Source organism: Aquila chrysaetos, chromosome 17, assembly GCF_900496995.4.
Source record: "Aquila chrysaetos chrysaetos chromosome 17, bAquChr1.4, whole genome shotgun sequence".
Taxonomy (NCBI): Eukaryota; Metazoa; Chordata; class Aves; order Accipitriformes; family Accipitridae; genus Aquila; species Aquila chrysaetos.
The window spans coordinates 18596454-18614332 of NC_044020.1; the positions used below are offsets into that span (position 1 = coordinate 18596454).

Consider the following 17879-nt stretch of genomic DNA (forward strand, 5'->3'; position numbering starts at 1 on the left):
TAGATAAACATATATATGATGTATGCTCAGTTTGCATAGAAGAAACCCTTTTCATAGGTGAAAGGATGTATTTCCTCCAATTTTGTAAGTAGAGAATTGAGGTGGTCCTTTACTTTCTGTAGCCATTTGCACTTGTGCAAAACACTAAAATTTATATTTGGTAATATCGCAAAGATGTCAGTGACCGTGTGCAGAAGATTAGATAATGAGTGACTCATTTAAGTTCACAGAGAAAGTTTGTTGGAAAGTCAGGAACTGAACCCGAGTCTCTTCGGCATGACCTAAGGAATCAGCAATAAAAAAAGGCATGACTGTGGCATAGGAAAAGCAATGACCCTTTCCAACAGGTATACTTTTGAGTAGTTATCCCCACGTATGTGATTACGGATGGGGTATAAATATTAAACAAATTCTTCTATGAGTGCAGTACTCAATGATGGAGCATGTGTTTGCTTTGAACATTCCCTGCAGTATGTTAAACTCCCTCCAGTTTCTGGAACTGCTGATTAGATTTCATCTTACTGCTAGAGGGAGGTGAAATGAAAAAATATCCAGCAAGACAGAGTTGTAAAATCATTTTGATTTTAGTGATCTGGAATGTTGTTAATAGCATGCAAGCATTAAAGACGGATGAGTTTTGTGTTGATAGTTTCCCCTTGAAAAGCTTTTAGTTGGAAAAACAAATTGTCAAGCAGGTCATATCTACAGTTACAAAACATATTTTGACATTTTTCTTACAGTTGTATGTATCTATAAATAAAAACAGTGCATGTTATCTTTGCACTACTTACTTGTAGTGCTGCATACATGGCTGCCTCTTAGTGAAAAATCTACCTGGACTACATAGAGATATCCAAAGTCAGAGAAAGCACAGGTGGTTTTTGAAAAGGAATTTCTTAGCCCACTGCCAGTTGTCCAAGCTGTTTGAAATCTCTTTTCTTTCAAGCTCTTTTGACTTGTTTCTTCTAAAGTTTTCAACAGCTGGGGTTTTTTGGTTTTGTTTTTTTTCCCCGTGAATCTTAGAATCCGTGCAGCATCTTTGCTTCTCCTGCCTGACCACAGCAGGAGGAGGGGTCTGTTGCTAATTTGTTTTGATACGGTACACTTTGGTCTGTATTCTTTTTGAAATTAATTCCTTTTGCAGGTGTGGGGTTAGAGGTGGTGGTGTGCTCCCAGCGAAGGTGTCATCCACCACAGAGAGGAGGTGGGAGGCTTTGATCAGTGTGGCTTCTGTTTTCCTGTTGTTCATTTAAAATGTACCAGTTTGTAATGCTGTTTGGCTTTGCAGGTCCTTGTTTTATTTCCTTCCAAGTCCTTCTCCGTCCTTTCAGGTTTTGTTGTTTTCATTGCTGTTCATTCTGCTTAACATTTACTGGGGATTATTCGTTGGAAGGTGGTGACTCCAAGTTCAATTAAGGCAGCAAACAAAATCCAGTCTAATGTCTATTTCCATTTTTTAAACAGTCTTGTTATGGGTGGGAGAGTGCATTATTAAGGACACGACACCACATGTTTGGACTTCTGGTTTTATTGGGACAGAATTATATAGCAAGGATTAAAAAGAAAAAAAAAAAAAAAAAATCTAACCAAGACCCAAGCTACAAGGCATCATGCTTCAGGGCATGGGCCACTCCAGTTTCTACCCAGCACAAGTTCAGGAATACATGCCACAGATCAGACTGTCTGACAACTATGTACTTTTTCTTCCAACTTCTTTTGAAGCAGCTGGACATTTTAGGAGCTTCAGTGCAGTATCAAAAAGAAGCCAAAACATTGGTCTGAGTAAGAGTGGCAATTGCTCTGCTCTTCCTTATGACTCAGCTGTTTACTCACTGTGTGAGATTAGGCAAATCATTTAGCCACTTCGTGCCTTCTTCTTCCCATTTGTAAAATAAAGCAAAAGCTGTCAGATTCATCATGATTTTTAATTAATCAATATTCCTATGGTACACTGGAGAAGTGATTTTTTTCCCTCTTGCACTTTACTACTTGCCATGTATTTCAGCGGGGGCAGTTTAGAAGAAGCATTCTTTCCAGGAAGAATCCTTCCCCTCCTGTCCCCCAAAATTTTGTGATCCTCTCTAATGATTTTTATGTCATGTGAAGTGATTTGCATGGTTAAAAGCATGAAAAATAAGTTGTTGTCTTCTCCTGAAGATCTGCAGTATCTGCGTCAGTCCCTGCTGACCTGTGCCTAAGTCACTCTTCCTGCTTAGCAGCTGGCTTGAGCCTTCTTAGAGAAGCGCTGTGTTAATAGCATTATAGCAAATAAATAGGTACAGCAGTGATGTGAGAAATACAGCTGAACAATAATTATTAGAAGCAAAAAGCTAACAACAGGACCCAAGTTTGGCATGAAGTATGGACTAGCAGAATCCCAAGTGGCTAGTCTCTCTGCACTGGCTCATGATTTATCTTTACTCAACATGGACCCTTCTCATTTCAGGCCAAACCTGGCAGGATTTGCTCAGAACAAGCTTCACCGAAGTTTTTCTTGTAAATGAGGCTACTGAGTTAAATTTTCGCTCACTCAGAGATGCAGAATGAGAAGGAGCTTTTTCATTATGAGGTGCAAGTAAATGCTAAAAGCTCTTTGCTCCTGCAATTTTGTTCCATGCTGTACTGAAAATCCACACGCTGGGTCCTAAGCAGTGTGTTGAGCAACTCTCACTTCTGCTTGTTTCAATCTAACAGCAGAGCAAATGCCCAAACAGCAGAATAATGGCGATAGGAGTAAGTCGGTTACTTTTGTATGGATGAAAATGAATGTTTGAAGTTTGGATCTGCGTTGGGATAAGCATCCATAAGTCGTCAGGTTTCCCTAGAGGTTGTGTGACTGAAAACTCATGATCAAGCAAAAATAGCCTAGAAATCTCATACCAGCCGCTTTCCTCAAACACGTTGTGCTATTTGTCTGTGGAGATTACCAGGAGACATCACAAGGATGGTGGGCGTTTTGGCAGTCCAAAGCCAGCCAGAAGCTGCAAGTATGGTTTGGAGGATGCTCCTCTGAGGATTTGAGAAACTAAATGAATGAATTTGGGGTAAACACATACCAGTCTGCTCATTTTGCTAAGCTGCATGCCCTGGTGTATTCTGTTGGCCAAACAGCCTGCCTTGTGCTCCAGGAGACCCCAAAGGGCTAGGTCCCAGTGCAGCACTTGTCTCTCCTGAAGACTTTTAAAGAGTTGCTCTTAGGGTTCTGTGTGCAGAGGGCTGACCAGTTGCTGCACAAAATTAAGGCCTTTGCCCCAGGTCATCATTGGATGTAGACTTTGAAGAGGAGTTATGTAGCTCTCTCCACAGACACTGCTTTTAGGCTGCCCTGCAGCTGAAACAGCCCACACTCTTCCATGTCCAAGCTAGCTGGAGGACTGAAATGATCCTAGACTTGTTTGGCATTTGGTCCTGTTACTTCAGCGTCTGTATTCTGTGGCTCATAGAACAGAGCGATACTACAGAGTAAGTGCTGTGCATCGGATAAAAAGGTTGTGGGGAGGAGGGGAAGGCATCCAGCTCCTAGGGCCTTCCATGTTTATAGGCAGGTCATTTTGCGTGCTCCTCTTTTGTTCTTCCTATATCTGTTCGTGAATCCCGTGTGCAACTTTGGGAAACAACAGTAATACAAAGGGAAAACCACCCAGCAGCTCTCTCATTTTACTGTGACAACATGTGGACTAGACAAAATCAAAGCTTGGGGTTTCCAGGGCAGCAAATTAGTCTTTGTAACTGCAGACTTCTTTCCTGGCAGCTAGGCTTCCTGTGAAGAAAAATGAAAGGGGAAGATGTTAGGGATCTTTCTGAGAGGACAAAGTCCCCAGAGAATATCCTCACTGAGAGCCCCTAGTGTTGTAAAAAATGACCAGGGAAGAATCCTGTCTGTCCCTGGTACTATAGAACAGATTAAGTTGGTGTGTTCCTGCACCACTTTTCCCCATGAACGGGAATGGAGACTGTGCAAGAATACTCTCAGTGTATAAATCAGCATTTGGGAGTAATTTATTCCTTGAGTAGTCCCGTAAAGGAAGCCGATGAGAGAACAAAAAGAATATTTGTCACAAATATGAGGCAGCTCAGTTCCCCCCTTTGTTTTGAGTCCCATGAATAAGAGTATTTGGGCAATATCAGTAAAGCCTAGAAGTCCTAACTTTGGTTGGATAACGTGCTGAGTCCAGAAAGTGTCTACCTTCTGAGAGGAACACATTCAGGAAAAAATACTCAGCATAGCAACACCATAAAAAAAATCTGCTCTGGGTATAGATAGAAATCCAGGCTGAGATGTTTCTGCAGCTATCACAGAAGGAAAAGTCTGTGCACTTTGCAGGATCAGAAGGAAAGAAGGCAGTTCTTCCTAATATTTGCCGCCTGCCTTGTCTTTGGTGCCTTTTCTTTTCCTTTCTAGCTAGAGTCTAATTGTACCTTCTGCTTTTGGTGCTAAAACTCATGGGCAAGAGTAGGATAAACTGACTTCTCTGAACCTGAAGAATAATTCTGTTGTGTTTATTATGATATCATAACCAAGATGCCTGTTTTTATGTCTCCATCTCTTTTTCTATGTAGTTAGAGAAATTTCCACCTTTGCAGGAAGGGACACATTATTCTTAATCAAAACTTGAGAATGTGGCAGGAGGAGGTACAGCTGCAGATGAGCATTATCTAATTCACCCATCCTGTCATGTGAACATCCCTGCTTAATTTAATACAATTATTTCATCAGTGAGGATAATATCAGCAGCATGATTCATTTATACAACATGTTTCGCAACTGCCTTTACCTCTCGGCTTCTTATTATCACTACTGATAATTTCACCATGAGTGGCTTCAGAGGAAGGGGAGGGGATGTGAAGGAAGCTGCCAGTATGTTTGTGCGAGTGCGTGGACAACTGTAGTCTTCAGGGACAGTGATGCCGAAGGATTTTCGTTGCATATGCGCTGTTGCACCTTGGTTTCTGATACACTTTGGTTAGACATTTCTGGATGAGCACAAGACTGAATGGATAAGCCACTGACTGGCTGCATTGTTCGGTGGGCAACAATAGCCCGCTGTCTTCTGCCCCAGACGTGCCAGTAAGTGCTCCATATTTTGCATTTCTGTTGAAATGACGATCTCCACAAAACAGAACCAGGGCGGGGGAATGAGGCTTTGTTTCTAGTGAGGTGGCCAAGGCATTCTTTTAGAAAGCCCCTCTCTGGCTTCTTATTTCTAACTGATTTGGCTGTAATTTGTACTGTCAAGGTCATTTAAATAGGCAGCAAGATGTGGCGAATGTGTTCCCAGAGGTCATGAAAAGCCTCTTTAGTAGAGCATGCTAGGCTGTGCTTATGCCAGGTCATTTAAGCACATTTGTATTGCCAGTCAGATGATACCCAGAGTAGTTCATGATTTTGTAATAAACCGTGCAACCTGGACCTTCAGTGTGTGCCACAGTGGGATACAGCACTTGGATTTAAATGACAGTACAATAATTCAGTAACTGTATTTTAATAGTATACTAATCTTTAAAATATGTGAAAAGAAGTGAGATTATGAAATCCAAATGAATCGTCTGGGTTCTTCCCCACAACCATCCTTTTTTTCTTTCTCTGTGACTGGTTCATTCATCTGAGCTATCAGTCTTTTTTTCAGCTCTTGGTGTTGAAATAGTGCTATTTTTAATAAACGGTTTAGAGAGATTCTCAAAATCAGATTTTATTCCCTTCTTTTTCCATATCCATTCTCCATAACAATAAATTAACCTTTTATCATAGGAGGAAGTAAATAGAGACAGCATGATTGAAAGATTAGAAAAGACACCATTTCAGCCAACTATTTGCAACATAGGTGACTGCAAGTCAGAATTCCTGGGTCTGTCTGAAACTCTGCCGCTATGTTACTGTATGACTGTGACCAAATCCTTTCCTTTTTTCTCTCTTTCTTTTTTTCCTCCCATATTAATAAGCACTTTGTGTTTACCTAGCATTTTACCTTTTCAAAGGACCATACAAACGTTATAAAAGCAGTGTGATGCACACTCAACTTAGCAGCACTTATATTTAGAGATTTCCAGTGTCTGATGCTTAAATATAAAAGCTCAAAGTTACACAAATCCAGCTTGAGTAAAGCTAAAAAGTACAGCTCTTGAATATTTTGTTTACCCCCAAATTCTGGTGTAGATGAAGGGTTCTTCTTTCTTCCCTCATATGCCTAGAGATCAGCTGGGAAAAAAATCTAGAACAAATCAAGGATTTAAAGTTCCCCAAGCTCCAAAGTTTTGGTTAATGACAGTCTTCCAATCCTGGGAAGCAAACCACCAGCTCTTCCTAAAATGGCGACTATTCTGACACTGCTGTGATACAGGGGATGGGACTGTCTTTACCAATGCTTTGCTTTTGCTGCGGTTACTTCATTTTATTAGCCCTCCGTCGTGTGTTTTCGCTTATGCTTTATTCTCTACATTTATTCTTTTTGTGTGTGTTTTGTTTTGTGAGACAAATGCACTACTTTAAAGGAAACATTTCATAACCTTTAATCATGATCATATTTTACTTTTCATCACATCTGTGTTTATATTATTACAAGCCTTTTGGGTCTTAACGTCCTCTGGTCTAAGCATTAATCGTTTTGGCTGATATATAAATAAATGTTTGACTTTGTTTAACTCTTTAAAAATACTGGCTTGAAAAAAAAACCCTTATCAATGGCATCTTGGAGTAACTGCACGTCAAAAAAAGGCAAGGACCAATCAATACTAAGCTTTCTCTAATAAAAACTAAGTGCAGGGAGTAGTTCTAGATTCTGTGATCCCACTGTACAAAATCGAATCTCCTGGCTCTTGAAAGTTTCCATCTACCTGGAGTGAACATGCTACATCTGGGTTTTTTTCTTTTTATTACTCTTATTTGCCCTAGCTGTCATGCTGCGCTTACACACAGCCTTGATATAACTGAGAGTGAAGCCTGCTAATCTATAATGTGGCAGAATGTTAGCTGGGAGATTTTATAGTTAAAAGTAAAGGTAGGCCAACACCTAATTCTTCTCATGGTTACGCAGCCGCAAATCAATAAAGAAGACTGTACTGTTCTTGATTTAAACTGGAAGAGCAGAGAATTTTGAATTTATGTCCGCAGATGGGAAAAAGAGTAAAATGGCTCACTGAGTATAGGAGTGAAGATCCTAACAGTCATCTTCACACTTAACACAATTGTATATTATTACCTGTTTCCCAGATATTTAGACTCCCATGGAATAAATCAGTGTAGTTCCACTGTGGTAAAGGAAATTACTTAAATTATTATCAACTCATGATCCTACATAGGATTTCTAAACTCTCTGACTGAATTTTTAATGTATTTGACTTCCAGCGAGGATTTGAGAATGCTCTTTGAAATAACAGAAGTAAAAATGTTATGAAGACCAGACAGTGAAGTAATATGATTTTGTAAATACACATAATAGCTGAAAATTGTTTACTTATCCTCCTTTATGAGAACCAAGCTTCTGTGACCTCCGATTAATTTACCATTAGCCTGAATACACAATGAAAGTGAATGAAGGGGCAATTTGGAATGACATTTATCAGCTCTGGAACTGTCGACTTCTATTATTTCCACAAGGCCTTATACTTCTTGGCTCCAGAGAAGGCTGTGCTGACTTGAATGAAGAAGAGCATTCTTACTACCAAGAATAGTTACAGCACCGACAGCTTCATTGCTGGATGCCTATGATGGAAAAAACCACCTCCCCCATTTCTAACTTGCATTAAATGAGACCAAAACCACTGTCCTATAGTGGACGTGCACAAGACCTTGCCTTCACACCAGGCTAAAAAAAAGGAACAGAAGAACTGAGGAAAGGGAGAAGGAGTGAGGGAAGGGAAGGAAAGAAACTTTATAGGGACAGGATAGCCAAGGGATTGAGTCAAAAGGATGAGACTGAAAAGAGTCTTTCAACACGAGGATGCAGGTTGGAATCCAAGCTGACTTAGCAGCGAGGGAGAGTCATTCACATCAAGGACTGGTTGCTGCTCTGTGTGAACCAAAGTGCTGCTCTCGGTCAGATTTCCAGTGGCCAGAGAGCACACTGCAGCTTTTACTGTCATATCTGAAACTAATCAGCCCCTTCTGTTGAGACTTAGAACAGAGGTCAAGAATTGAATCGACATGGAAACTAACCCCCCTTGGATTGAACCGAAACAAGTCTGTGGGCAGGTTTGCTTTGCTTCTGATACTGTCTTCCAAATAGGTGACTTGCTCTTCAGGGATCCTTGTCTGGCACAGGGTCGCTGTGTTTGGTTGGTTTGTTGGCTAGTTTGTATTTACACTTTTACGCAACTATCTCAGTACTGATTTTACAACATTATAGTTGCCCTGTTGTGGGATTACTTTTTATTTTAAATTGAAATCAGTGGAACAGCAGAGCAAGTCTCCTTCCATTTGGCTAGTAGGTTAATCTATTTTATTCTAATACAGATGGATTTGTATTTCTGTTAAAGTAATGAATACCTTCTTAAAATGTCAAATGCTGGTTGAACTGGGTGACATTTTTAACCCCGAGGCTTAAGTCTCCTAGAAGATCAACAGAACTCTGCCTTCTAGGTGCCTAAGTTGCTTCTGAGAATACAGAATATAGGCTCCTAAGGCAATTTTGTGCATTGATTTTTTTCCCCCATTATTTTATGCACAAGTTGCACCTAGGACAGCTTAAATACCACTTTAAGGATGACAGCTTTGTTCATGATGTCCCTGATATGTTTATCTGCTAAGCTTTAATTTATTTTTAACTATGGCTGTTACAAAAGTGTAGAAATAACCAAATATAACAAAAGTGCTTTGCTCAGAGCTTGCTTCTTTAAGGTAATGGAAAAGTTGTACGACAGTGCTTTGTAGAATTGTCCTGTGTTTGGAGACATACATCTACATCATACTTCCACAAGCGACAGGCAACTATAAAATTCCTTCTTTACTGTAGCGCACCACCCTCTGTGGAAAAGAATCAGTATTATATGATAGTAGTTAAAGATACCTTAGTGGTAACAGTAAAACACTCAAACATTATGAGTCTAATTCCAGTCAGCTTTGCATTGCTGTAAGTCAGGAATAATTCTATAAAACTGAATGTACTTACAACTTAGGGAGATCAGAACCAGCTTCTTCAGTGCCTAGAGCCAAACCCCAGTTGTGTGATGTAACGCTTCCTGTAGCTGAAGGATGGCTTTCCTAAGTCACAGTGTCAGAGGAGAGCTAAGTTAATATGTGATGGTTGGATCTAATACCATATCTATTAGTTGTGGTTATTTAAAAGTCAGTTAAAATCACTTCTAAAATATCTGCCTTGTTGAAAAGCTTTTTCTCCCGTCCCTGGTTTTTTTTTCCCTTATTGTATTTTATTTTGGTCAAAAAAAAATACATGACTTAGAATTTTAATGTGTTTTATAGCACTGTCTGTTACTCTGTCTATTCAAGCCAGGTTTAGGAATAATTCCAGTTACCCTGCAAAAAATGTCACCCAATTTTTCTATTTTTGCATAATAATAATTACTGAAATGTTGGAAGTTCAGTTCTGCAGAAGACGAACTCTAGGGGCTTAGGCAGAATTATCCAGGTTATTGTTTCAAATTTTGTGGGAAGAAAGGGCTCTCTTGTTGTGGTGGAAGAGAAGTACTTATTTCCTATGATATTTTTGTGCTTGGAATTCTAAGCCTGGGAAGTTCAGAGGAAAGCACACAAGTTAAAGAAAAAAGAAAAAAAACAAAAGATCAACAAAAAAACCCAACTGAAAACCCACTCACTCGAACACGTTTGCCTAATTTGGGTGGTGGGTTGAATTTTAAGTGAAAATGCTCTTCAGTTCTTATTTAATTCATCCATATCAAGTTTAAAATAACAAAAAAACATAACTGTGAAATTGCTCTTCATTTTTATCATAGAAGCATATATCTTGTTGATGTGAGTAATTTCTTCAGAGACAATTGTTACATACAAAGTACAAATGGAGGATGTTCTCTGATCATGTCATGCTAATTTTCCAGTTTATCAGTCATTTCAGTTCCAAACTGGAATGACAAGATGATATCACATTTGATCTTAATATATATTGTACAACCTTTCCGGTTTGGAAGTTCATATGAGCTGAAGACAACTGTCTTTGCTTGGAGGGTGTTGTGCCAACAGCAGTTTTTTAATAACATTCTTTTCTCTTCTGCTCATCGTAGGATGAAGTGGCCCAGCCTCTGAACCTTTCAGCCAAACCCAAGACATCTGATGGCAAGTCTCCCACATCACCCACCTCTCCTCATATGCCAACTCTGAGAATAAATAGTGGGGCCAGTTCACTAAAGTCCTCTGTGCCAGCAACATTAGCTAGTCCTTCGGCCAGAGCTAACACAATAGGTAAGCTCGGTTTCGTTTGTCATAACGATTAATAGGTGTTAATGGAAAGTGGGCGTTTATCAGCCAGTGCCAGACAGTGGTCTATGAGCTGTTGCAGGTTGACCATAATACTATATTTGTTGATGTCAGTGAAGAAACTCCCACAGACTTATCGTTCATGAAGAGCATCTTAACTTTTACAGACTCAGAAAACAAGGACCTGTGTTACTTCAGATACTGCTTTATCAATAAAAGTTAATAAATGCTGTTTATTTAATGGTATACATTGAAGACAGCAACCTGTCTAATAGCGGGCATTAAAGACCCGTGATATTGTACTATGTCATCTAAAAGTGATGGATAAACTTCAAAAAAATTCCCTTTAAGTTGAAAGTCTACATATGCAAATACATCTCTGCAAAATTACAGGTTCAGTCCTTAGTCTGCTAAAAAGCTCCATGAAGCATTATTTTGCCTTGGTCTAATAAGCAAAACAATCACCAGATTCATTCAAAAAACCAAGTTTGATGATGTATCTTGCAAAAAGTCTTGACTGGCTGTTTTTAACATTGTTCCAGAAAACTGTTAATTCTTCCTCCTGCCAAAATTACCTCTTTGCCTAAAGACCATCTAAATAATAACAGTCTTAGTGGTGATTTTACAAGTCTGGTGTGTTAAAGGGACTGCTCTTTGTGTGTATAAGTAAAATGTGTACACACCCCATTCTTCATCCTTGTAACTGAAACATTTTATTCCATGAAGTGATTGAATATAACCTGAGTTAAGATTTCAGCATGTAAACAAACTCTGTTTAGGGAATTAAGTGAGGTGGATAGTTGTACCTTTGCTGCTGTGTGTCTAATTGCTCCTGAAGCATCTCCTGCTGGCCACTTTCAGGGATGGTACAAAAACCAAAAGCCATAGGTCAAACCTATCAGAAGCTGTTTCTGTGATATCTCAGTGCTATGTAGTAAAATCTTTTTGTGTCTCTATGTGTCTCTCCCAAGCTCATTGTAGTCCATATTCCACCTACACAGACACCAGAAAGACCCATAGTTATGTCCAAAGATCAAAACAGATCTAGCTTCCACTGTATTACCCTCCCACTGTGCATACATGATTATTGCTACTGTTGATGAGTTACATATATCAGACAGAGAGTATGCTTCTATGCCTTTTAGAAAAGGAAATAACTTTATTTAGTATTACGTTACAATTATATAAATATTTTGTAAATATCACATTGTTAATTGTCAATGCATGTAGTATTATTATTAACCCTACACTCTTTAACTGTGGTAGGTAATAATGTATTTCATCTTTAATTTGTTTGGCCCTACTGCTCTCCATGTACAGTGAGTGCATTGAGTTTCAATTTTTTCACATTAAATTTTTTGTCCTTAGTAGAGTAAGCACCACATTTAGATGTGGAGTTAAGCATCTGACCTGCATCACAGTGGCAGGATATCTCGTGTTCTCTCCTCTGCAATCTTCTTTCCCTACATACCTGATATTTTTCATAGGTTTGAGACCCCTGCAATTTACTTCTTTTAACAAAATGCAGATTTTGAAATGCTGTACCTGTAATGAGTGATAATGTAATTGGATAAAAGCTGTGAGGATGAATGGAGCTTTAAAGGTCACTCTTGTAAGAAGAATTAATGTGTTATACCATTAATAAACCATGGAAAACTGTGGAGCAAAAGATAACATACTTAAGTTATTGTTAATGACATAGAGTTCACTGCTGTATATCTCTCGGCTACAAATATAGAAAGTGACTTTTTGAGGTTGCTGAGCAGTATCACTGTGCATACTGTATATATAAGATAAGCAGTCTTTAACTGGTGCAGGAGCTGGATGGACATAGCCTACTTCTAACAAAGGTTTATCCTTTAATGGAGGACTAGAAGAATGAAAGGCTTGTGAACAGCCTGCAGAGTCTTTTCCTGCAAACTGCTAGGTCAAATCCAACCAAAGTTAGAGCAAGTAAAACTCATTACCATGTTGAAACCATTTGGTGATCTTAAAAAAGTGAGCATGAAATTTCAAGTCACCCACCAGTAGGAGCTACGCCACAAAAAATTTTTTTAGCATTTTTAGCAAAGGTACTAAGGTCCCTAAAAATGGTAGAGAAACTGGATCACTTTTTTAGCTCAAGAGATGAATCCCTGTACAGAAAGTCACTGGGAAACATGTAGTCATTTGCCAGACAGTTACTTCCACCATCTGAATGATTTGAGCTGTCAATGCAAGGCACAAGTTGTCTGTCCTAGGTATGCACAGCCCACCTTGCTGGGATGCAGTTGAGCTGTCACTTTTCACTGCCACTAACTTCAGCTTGAAACCGTTCTCTGAAAGCAGTGCTTCAGACTACTTGGTTCCCCTGGCATGGAGAAATGCTCAGGTATTGTTCAGTTGTCGCTGGAGGATGTAAACTTACAGCGTCCTATGATTAACAGTGTAGCTGTATTCGGGCATACAGATATGTAGTCCTTTTCTAGAGCTATCCTTACAGCGTATAAATTATGCTACAGACTGAGCAGTCACAAATGTCATGGCTTCATGTATGACTTTAAATCCAAGCATTTCTTTTTGGGAACAGGCATATGTCCGTGTACTAAAAACAGAAACAACTTCTCTCTGCCCTTTGCCATTATCTGTAACATCTCTATGCTAGTTTGGCAATCCTTGTAACTAAGTGCATTTTATGTGATGCAGTTCCCCTCTCTGTCAATAATTCACCACCTACCCTAAACAACAATAATTTACATTCAACTCGCTTCTATATTAATCATTTCCCTGCACACCAGCATCTTGGCAGCTACTGAAAAACATAAGGAGTGCTTGCTTTTATTCACTGTCATGTGCCAAACTGTCTCAAAGATAGCAGTATCCAGGAAAAGCCAAATAGTCTGGAGAAGGGCATGAATTCCAGTTCCTAGGCACATTCGGCTGTATTACAGATTGAAAGTATTATACCTAGCCTAATCAAGAGCACAACCAGCAGTAATACCACTGTTTGTTTGTTTGTTTGTTTGCTTCCTTTTTAATTTATTCTGCCTACATGCAAGCTTGATCAGTAACAGATGCAAAGTGGGGAAGAAACTAAGCAAGTTGATAAAATGGAGGTAAAAAAAAAAAAAATCAGCTGGTAGCACTGTGCTGGTGCAGGTTATATGTTTCCTTATGCTGGGAAAGCTGGAATTACTGGAATTCCATTGGCTGGGAATTACTGAACTGGGTCATTTGATAAAAGCAATGTGGATCGAGTTATTTCATACAAAACTCTCAGGGTTCCTGGGTATTTAGCCAAAAGCTAACTGTTAGTACAATTAACAACAGTCAAACCACACAGAAACTTTTCTTTCTAGTTTTTGCATGCCAAGGAACACGGGAATACCAGTCCCATTCTGTCTGCAGTCTGAAAAAACAACAATAAAAACCCAAACCAAACTAAAATCCTGACAGCAGCGCAGCACTGAACTAATCTGACATCAGCTTCTTCCCCTGAAATGTTTTAAGCAGCAAGACAATGTCCTACGTTTTTTGGCAATCAGCAGATCAGATAGAAGAGTCTAGCAATACAACAAGGATGTGTAATCTGACATGATTAGACAAGGCTCTTTAGGAACAGAACATTCATAATTGAGACAAAGAAAGAGTATTAATAACACTTTCCTAACACGGCAGTTAGCCATTTTATATTTCCTTTCTTTAATCTTAGTGTTTTTCAACAAATCATGGGATTTAATAGCGTGTTTTGGCAGATTAGAGGATTTATGGCCCAGATGTTTTTTGTTCTAAAAATGGATTAGGGTGTAAAGTTTGCTGGAATCCATGGAACATGTTGAGGCAAGCCGGTCATTTTGTGTGTGATTAGTGCCTGCCTTCTGTCTCACAGTCCCTCCATCTGTCACAATTCACCAATGGATCTGGTTAGATTTAGCCTCATGTCACAAACAGAAGTCCCTTTTCTGGGCAATTTCATATTACAGATTCATTTTATGCCGGTTTTATGCCCTAGTTAAAAGACAGAAAGAAGCGTGTGCGTGCGCGCGCGTGCGGGGACGTGGAGGGGGGAGGGAGATTGATAGATATTAGCCTCTCCTTTAATGTTTGAAAAATAGACTGGGGCTTGGAGTCTCCCATCAGTATTCTATCCTACAAATCACATGCAGATCATAATAAGTATAATCTACAGTACGCTAAAGGAAAAAAATGACAGTGTCACATTTAAAATTAAATAGTATTAGCTGTGCCGGTGATGCTTGTAACATTTTAAAAGGAAATAATTCAGTGACTACTAAGGCTAAGCCCTAGGCTGTGAATTTGCAGCAAAACAGTGGACATTTGACCTACTATTAGCAGCATGAATAGGAGTGGGAATGTAGGTCCGTGTAGCTGTGGTTTCTTATACATTTCTGAATGACAGGTGGTGGTGGAGAGCATTCAGTGGATGAGGTTTCTCTTCCCAGCCATTATGCATTTCATATCTATAGCAAACCACCGCCACCTGTGGTTTATTTTAATGTATTCACAAGTTTTAAGAAGGGGAAGAATGAAATGGTTTATTTTGAAGAGTTTGGGATTGCTGGCATGATCAAAGCTTCCCCTAACTCTTATCCGGTTACATCCTACTGCATACAAACCACAGGACTAACCTCTGCAGCGTCAGGGAAATACTGAAACTAATGGGATCAAATATCAGGACGATGATTTTGGCACTGAGGTTTCTCATGCTTTCTGTCCAGGTGGCTCTATCATAACAGTAACAGAATTACAAAGCATGGACGGGTTTCTGGGCATTACCTGTTAACTCTTTCTCATTAATAGTGATAAACTATTGGTGCGGTTCATCGATGAAAGCTAAAGTGTTTTCTTGTAACTTTCTTTTTTTAAGATATCCTTTCTTCTATCACGTCGTCAGGTTATTTAAATGACCACGATGCTGTTACTAAGGCAATCCAGGAGGCCCGACAGATGAAGGAGCAACTTCGGAGGGAGCAGCAGGTGCTGGATGGGAAGGTGGCCGTTGTGAATAGCCTGGGTCTCAATAACTGCAGGACAGAAAAGGTGAGTTTCCAAGACTGTCTTTGCAAAGGGTCAGAGATTGCATTTGGCTCGCCTTGGAGATATGTAGGTTCTTCCCCCCTTCTCTTCCCTTGTTTTTCTTGCTCTATTTTCTTCTTCCCAATCAGTTTTTAAAGAGAATAGTTGCTTCTTTCAAAAAAAGGGAAAGGCAAAATGAAAACCACAACCAAAAGCTGACATGAGAGAGAGACCTGGGGACCCCTGGGGGAGAGGGGGGAGGAGGAAGAGATAGTTAAAGCCCTCACGAGAACTTTGGAGGCCACTAATTCTCTGTTCCAGCCTGTCAACGTGTATTATGAGAAGGTGATCTTGGAAATCTCTGGGTCTAAGTGGAAATCTTGCTTTATGGAAATGCTTACATGTGTTTGTGAGATGAGCTGGATTTGAAAATATTCAAGCTTCTTTAGGAACATAAGCTTTGCTGATACTCAGGCTCAGCTTCTGGGTATTTAGCCTTGTGAGGTTGTCATATATGATATTTTGTGACCATTGCAATGTAGCACTGTCATGTCACGTTAGATGACTTAACAAAATTGAAAAAATGGAGAATTGACAACACAAACTGCACCAAATATTCGCAGTGAAACTTAGAGGCAGCAGAATGTATGGGCCTTACCACCTTCTGCTTTTGAACTGGCCTGTGAAGCTGTGCTATAAAAAAATATCAACAAAGTGAATATTCACTAGTAAAATGTGGATGTACTGTAACCGTCGCGTAAGCCAGAGAGGTTGTGATTTGCTGCTTTTCTCTGGAAATACCTGATGTCTTTCCGTGCATTGCCCTGGCTTATGGAGGATAAATAGACCTGCCAGTCCTTGCTGCCACATTTATAGTGAGCTGTCCTTATAATACAGCCACCTAAGATACACATCCAAACCCTTGTGTGTGTCTCAACATCATATGCTTAGCAAGACTTTTTCCTCAATTCCTCTCTTCCCCCGCAATATTTTCTGAGGTGATAGAGCCTTCATCATGCAGTATAACCAAGATGACCGTTGTTGCATTTGGTGTAAACTGAATTTTATTGAAACCGCTTCTAGTGGCTTTTCACTGTAAGGCCTTGTGTGAATCACTGAGATAGGCAGATAAATAGAATGAATAAAAAAGATCAGCTATTTAGCAGAAACTTGAAAGTCAGTCATCCTAGGAAGCTTGTGAGTCAAACAATATTGTCCAGAATGAGCAGATTGCTAATTTGGATAGCTTTCCATTTTCCCTGTTTTTAGATGGAGTTTGATCAATAAGCTGTGAGAAGCCAGCAGTCTGGGTAATGAATGTTAAATGTACATGTGAGTCTCTCGCTACTGTACTTTTTTCATCAGCCTATCCTGGGTGTAAGTGATGTCGAAATGACTCCAATTTCATGCACTTTCTTGAGAGGAAGGGGAAGGAAAAAAGAGGTCAGTGTAATAGGTATCTGGCAGTACATACAATCTCTCTTAAAAGAGTAAGAGCACTGGTATGGGGAGAGAGAAAGAAAGAGAGGGATGGAGCATGTTTACAGCATTTCACATAGGAGAGTACCAGAAGGGAAAAGGGAAAAGCAGAGTGTCAGATATAAGAAGAAGTGATCACAAGCACAAAGGAATTTATATTCAAATATTTAAGCATTCTTGAAAGGATGCTCGGAGCAGAAATTTCTTTTCTCTGCTCCCCATGTCGAAATGACTTTAACACTCAGCCAGATGCTAATGCAAAGTGACTCAAGCTATTCCTCGCAAGCATAGCTAAATTGCCGTTATTTGTTAAGCGCATTGAATTCAGCTGTGGATACAGCAGTTGGTTGCATTCAGAAAGCATCTGTACCCTTTTTTTTTCCTTTTTTTTTTTTTTTTTTTTTTTTTTTAATCCTCCAAAGCAGAGACAACTCTACCTATCTCCCCCCTCTCCTCCCTTGTGCTGGCTGGGAATTGTCAAGTGACAACCGACCAAATCCTTTTGGACAGGAAGCCTTCATCCTGAGTTCTATATACTTGCAAAGCAGGCCTTGTGGTTGGATCAGGAAGCCCATTAAAAGCACTTTGATGGTATGGAAATTCATCTTCATGAAGCACCCAGGCCCCTAAGCAGCATGCTGTTTAGCTGTGGTTACAGATCAGTCATTCACATCGGAGGGCAGTAATTGTGCTGACGGCTTGTTCGGCAATGGAAGTACATAAAATAATCCCAGGCCCTCCACCATGGCATTGCGAGTTAATCTTCTTTAATACAGATCAGCTGTTGTTCTAACACATGACTTTATGCTGGCTCTAGTGACTCTGCACAGCCTTTTGATTAAGTAACAGGAGTGGAACCATCTGCATTCACTTTATTCTGTTACTTCCCTATTGTTGGGATTCTCCTTACCCCTTCTGTTTTCACTTCTCACCCTCAACCCCAGTTGAAGTTTATTTTCCTCTCTAATTCATGCCTCCTGGTGGGCTCGTGGAGGGCAGA

General features: G+C 39.7%; 1 protein-coding gene across 12 annotated transcripts in view; it reads left to right on the forward strand.

The window, feature by feature from the left end:
- Nucleotides 1-17879, forward strand: part of SOX5 (SRY-box transcription factor 5) — a 648107-nt gene that overhangs the window by 600180 nt on the left and 30048 nt on the right. For 9 of the 12 annotated variants that reach the window (XM_030040646.2, XM_030040647.2, XM_030040640.2 and 6 more), the window contains 2 exons: nucleotides 10192-10369; nucleotides 15252-15424. In XM_030040646.2, the coding sequence (XP_029896506.1) occupies nucleotides 10192-10369; nucleotides 15252-15424 (351 nt within the window). The remainder of the gene's footprint in view (nucleotides 1-10191; nucleotides 10370-15251; nucleotides 15425-17879) is intronic. The other 3 variants (XM_030040642.1, XM_030040643.1, XM_030040651.1) reach the window with 1 other exon arrangement.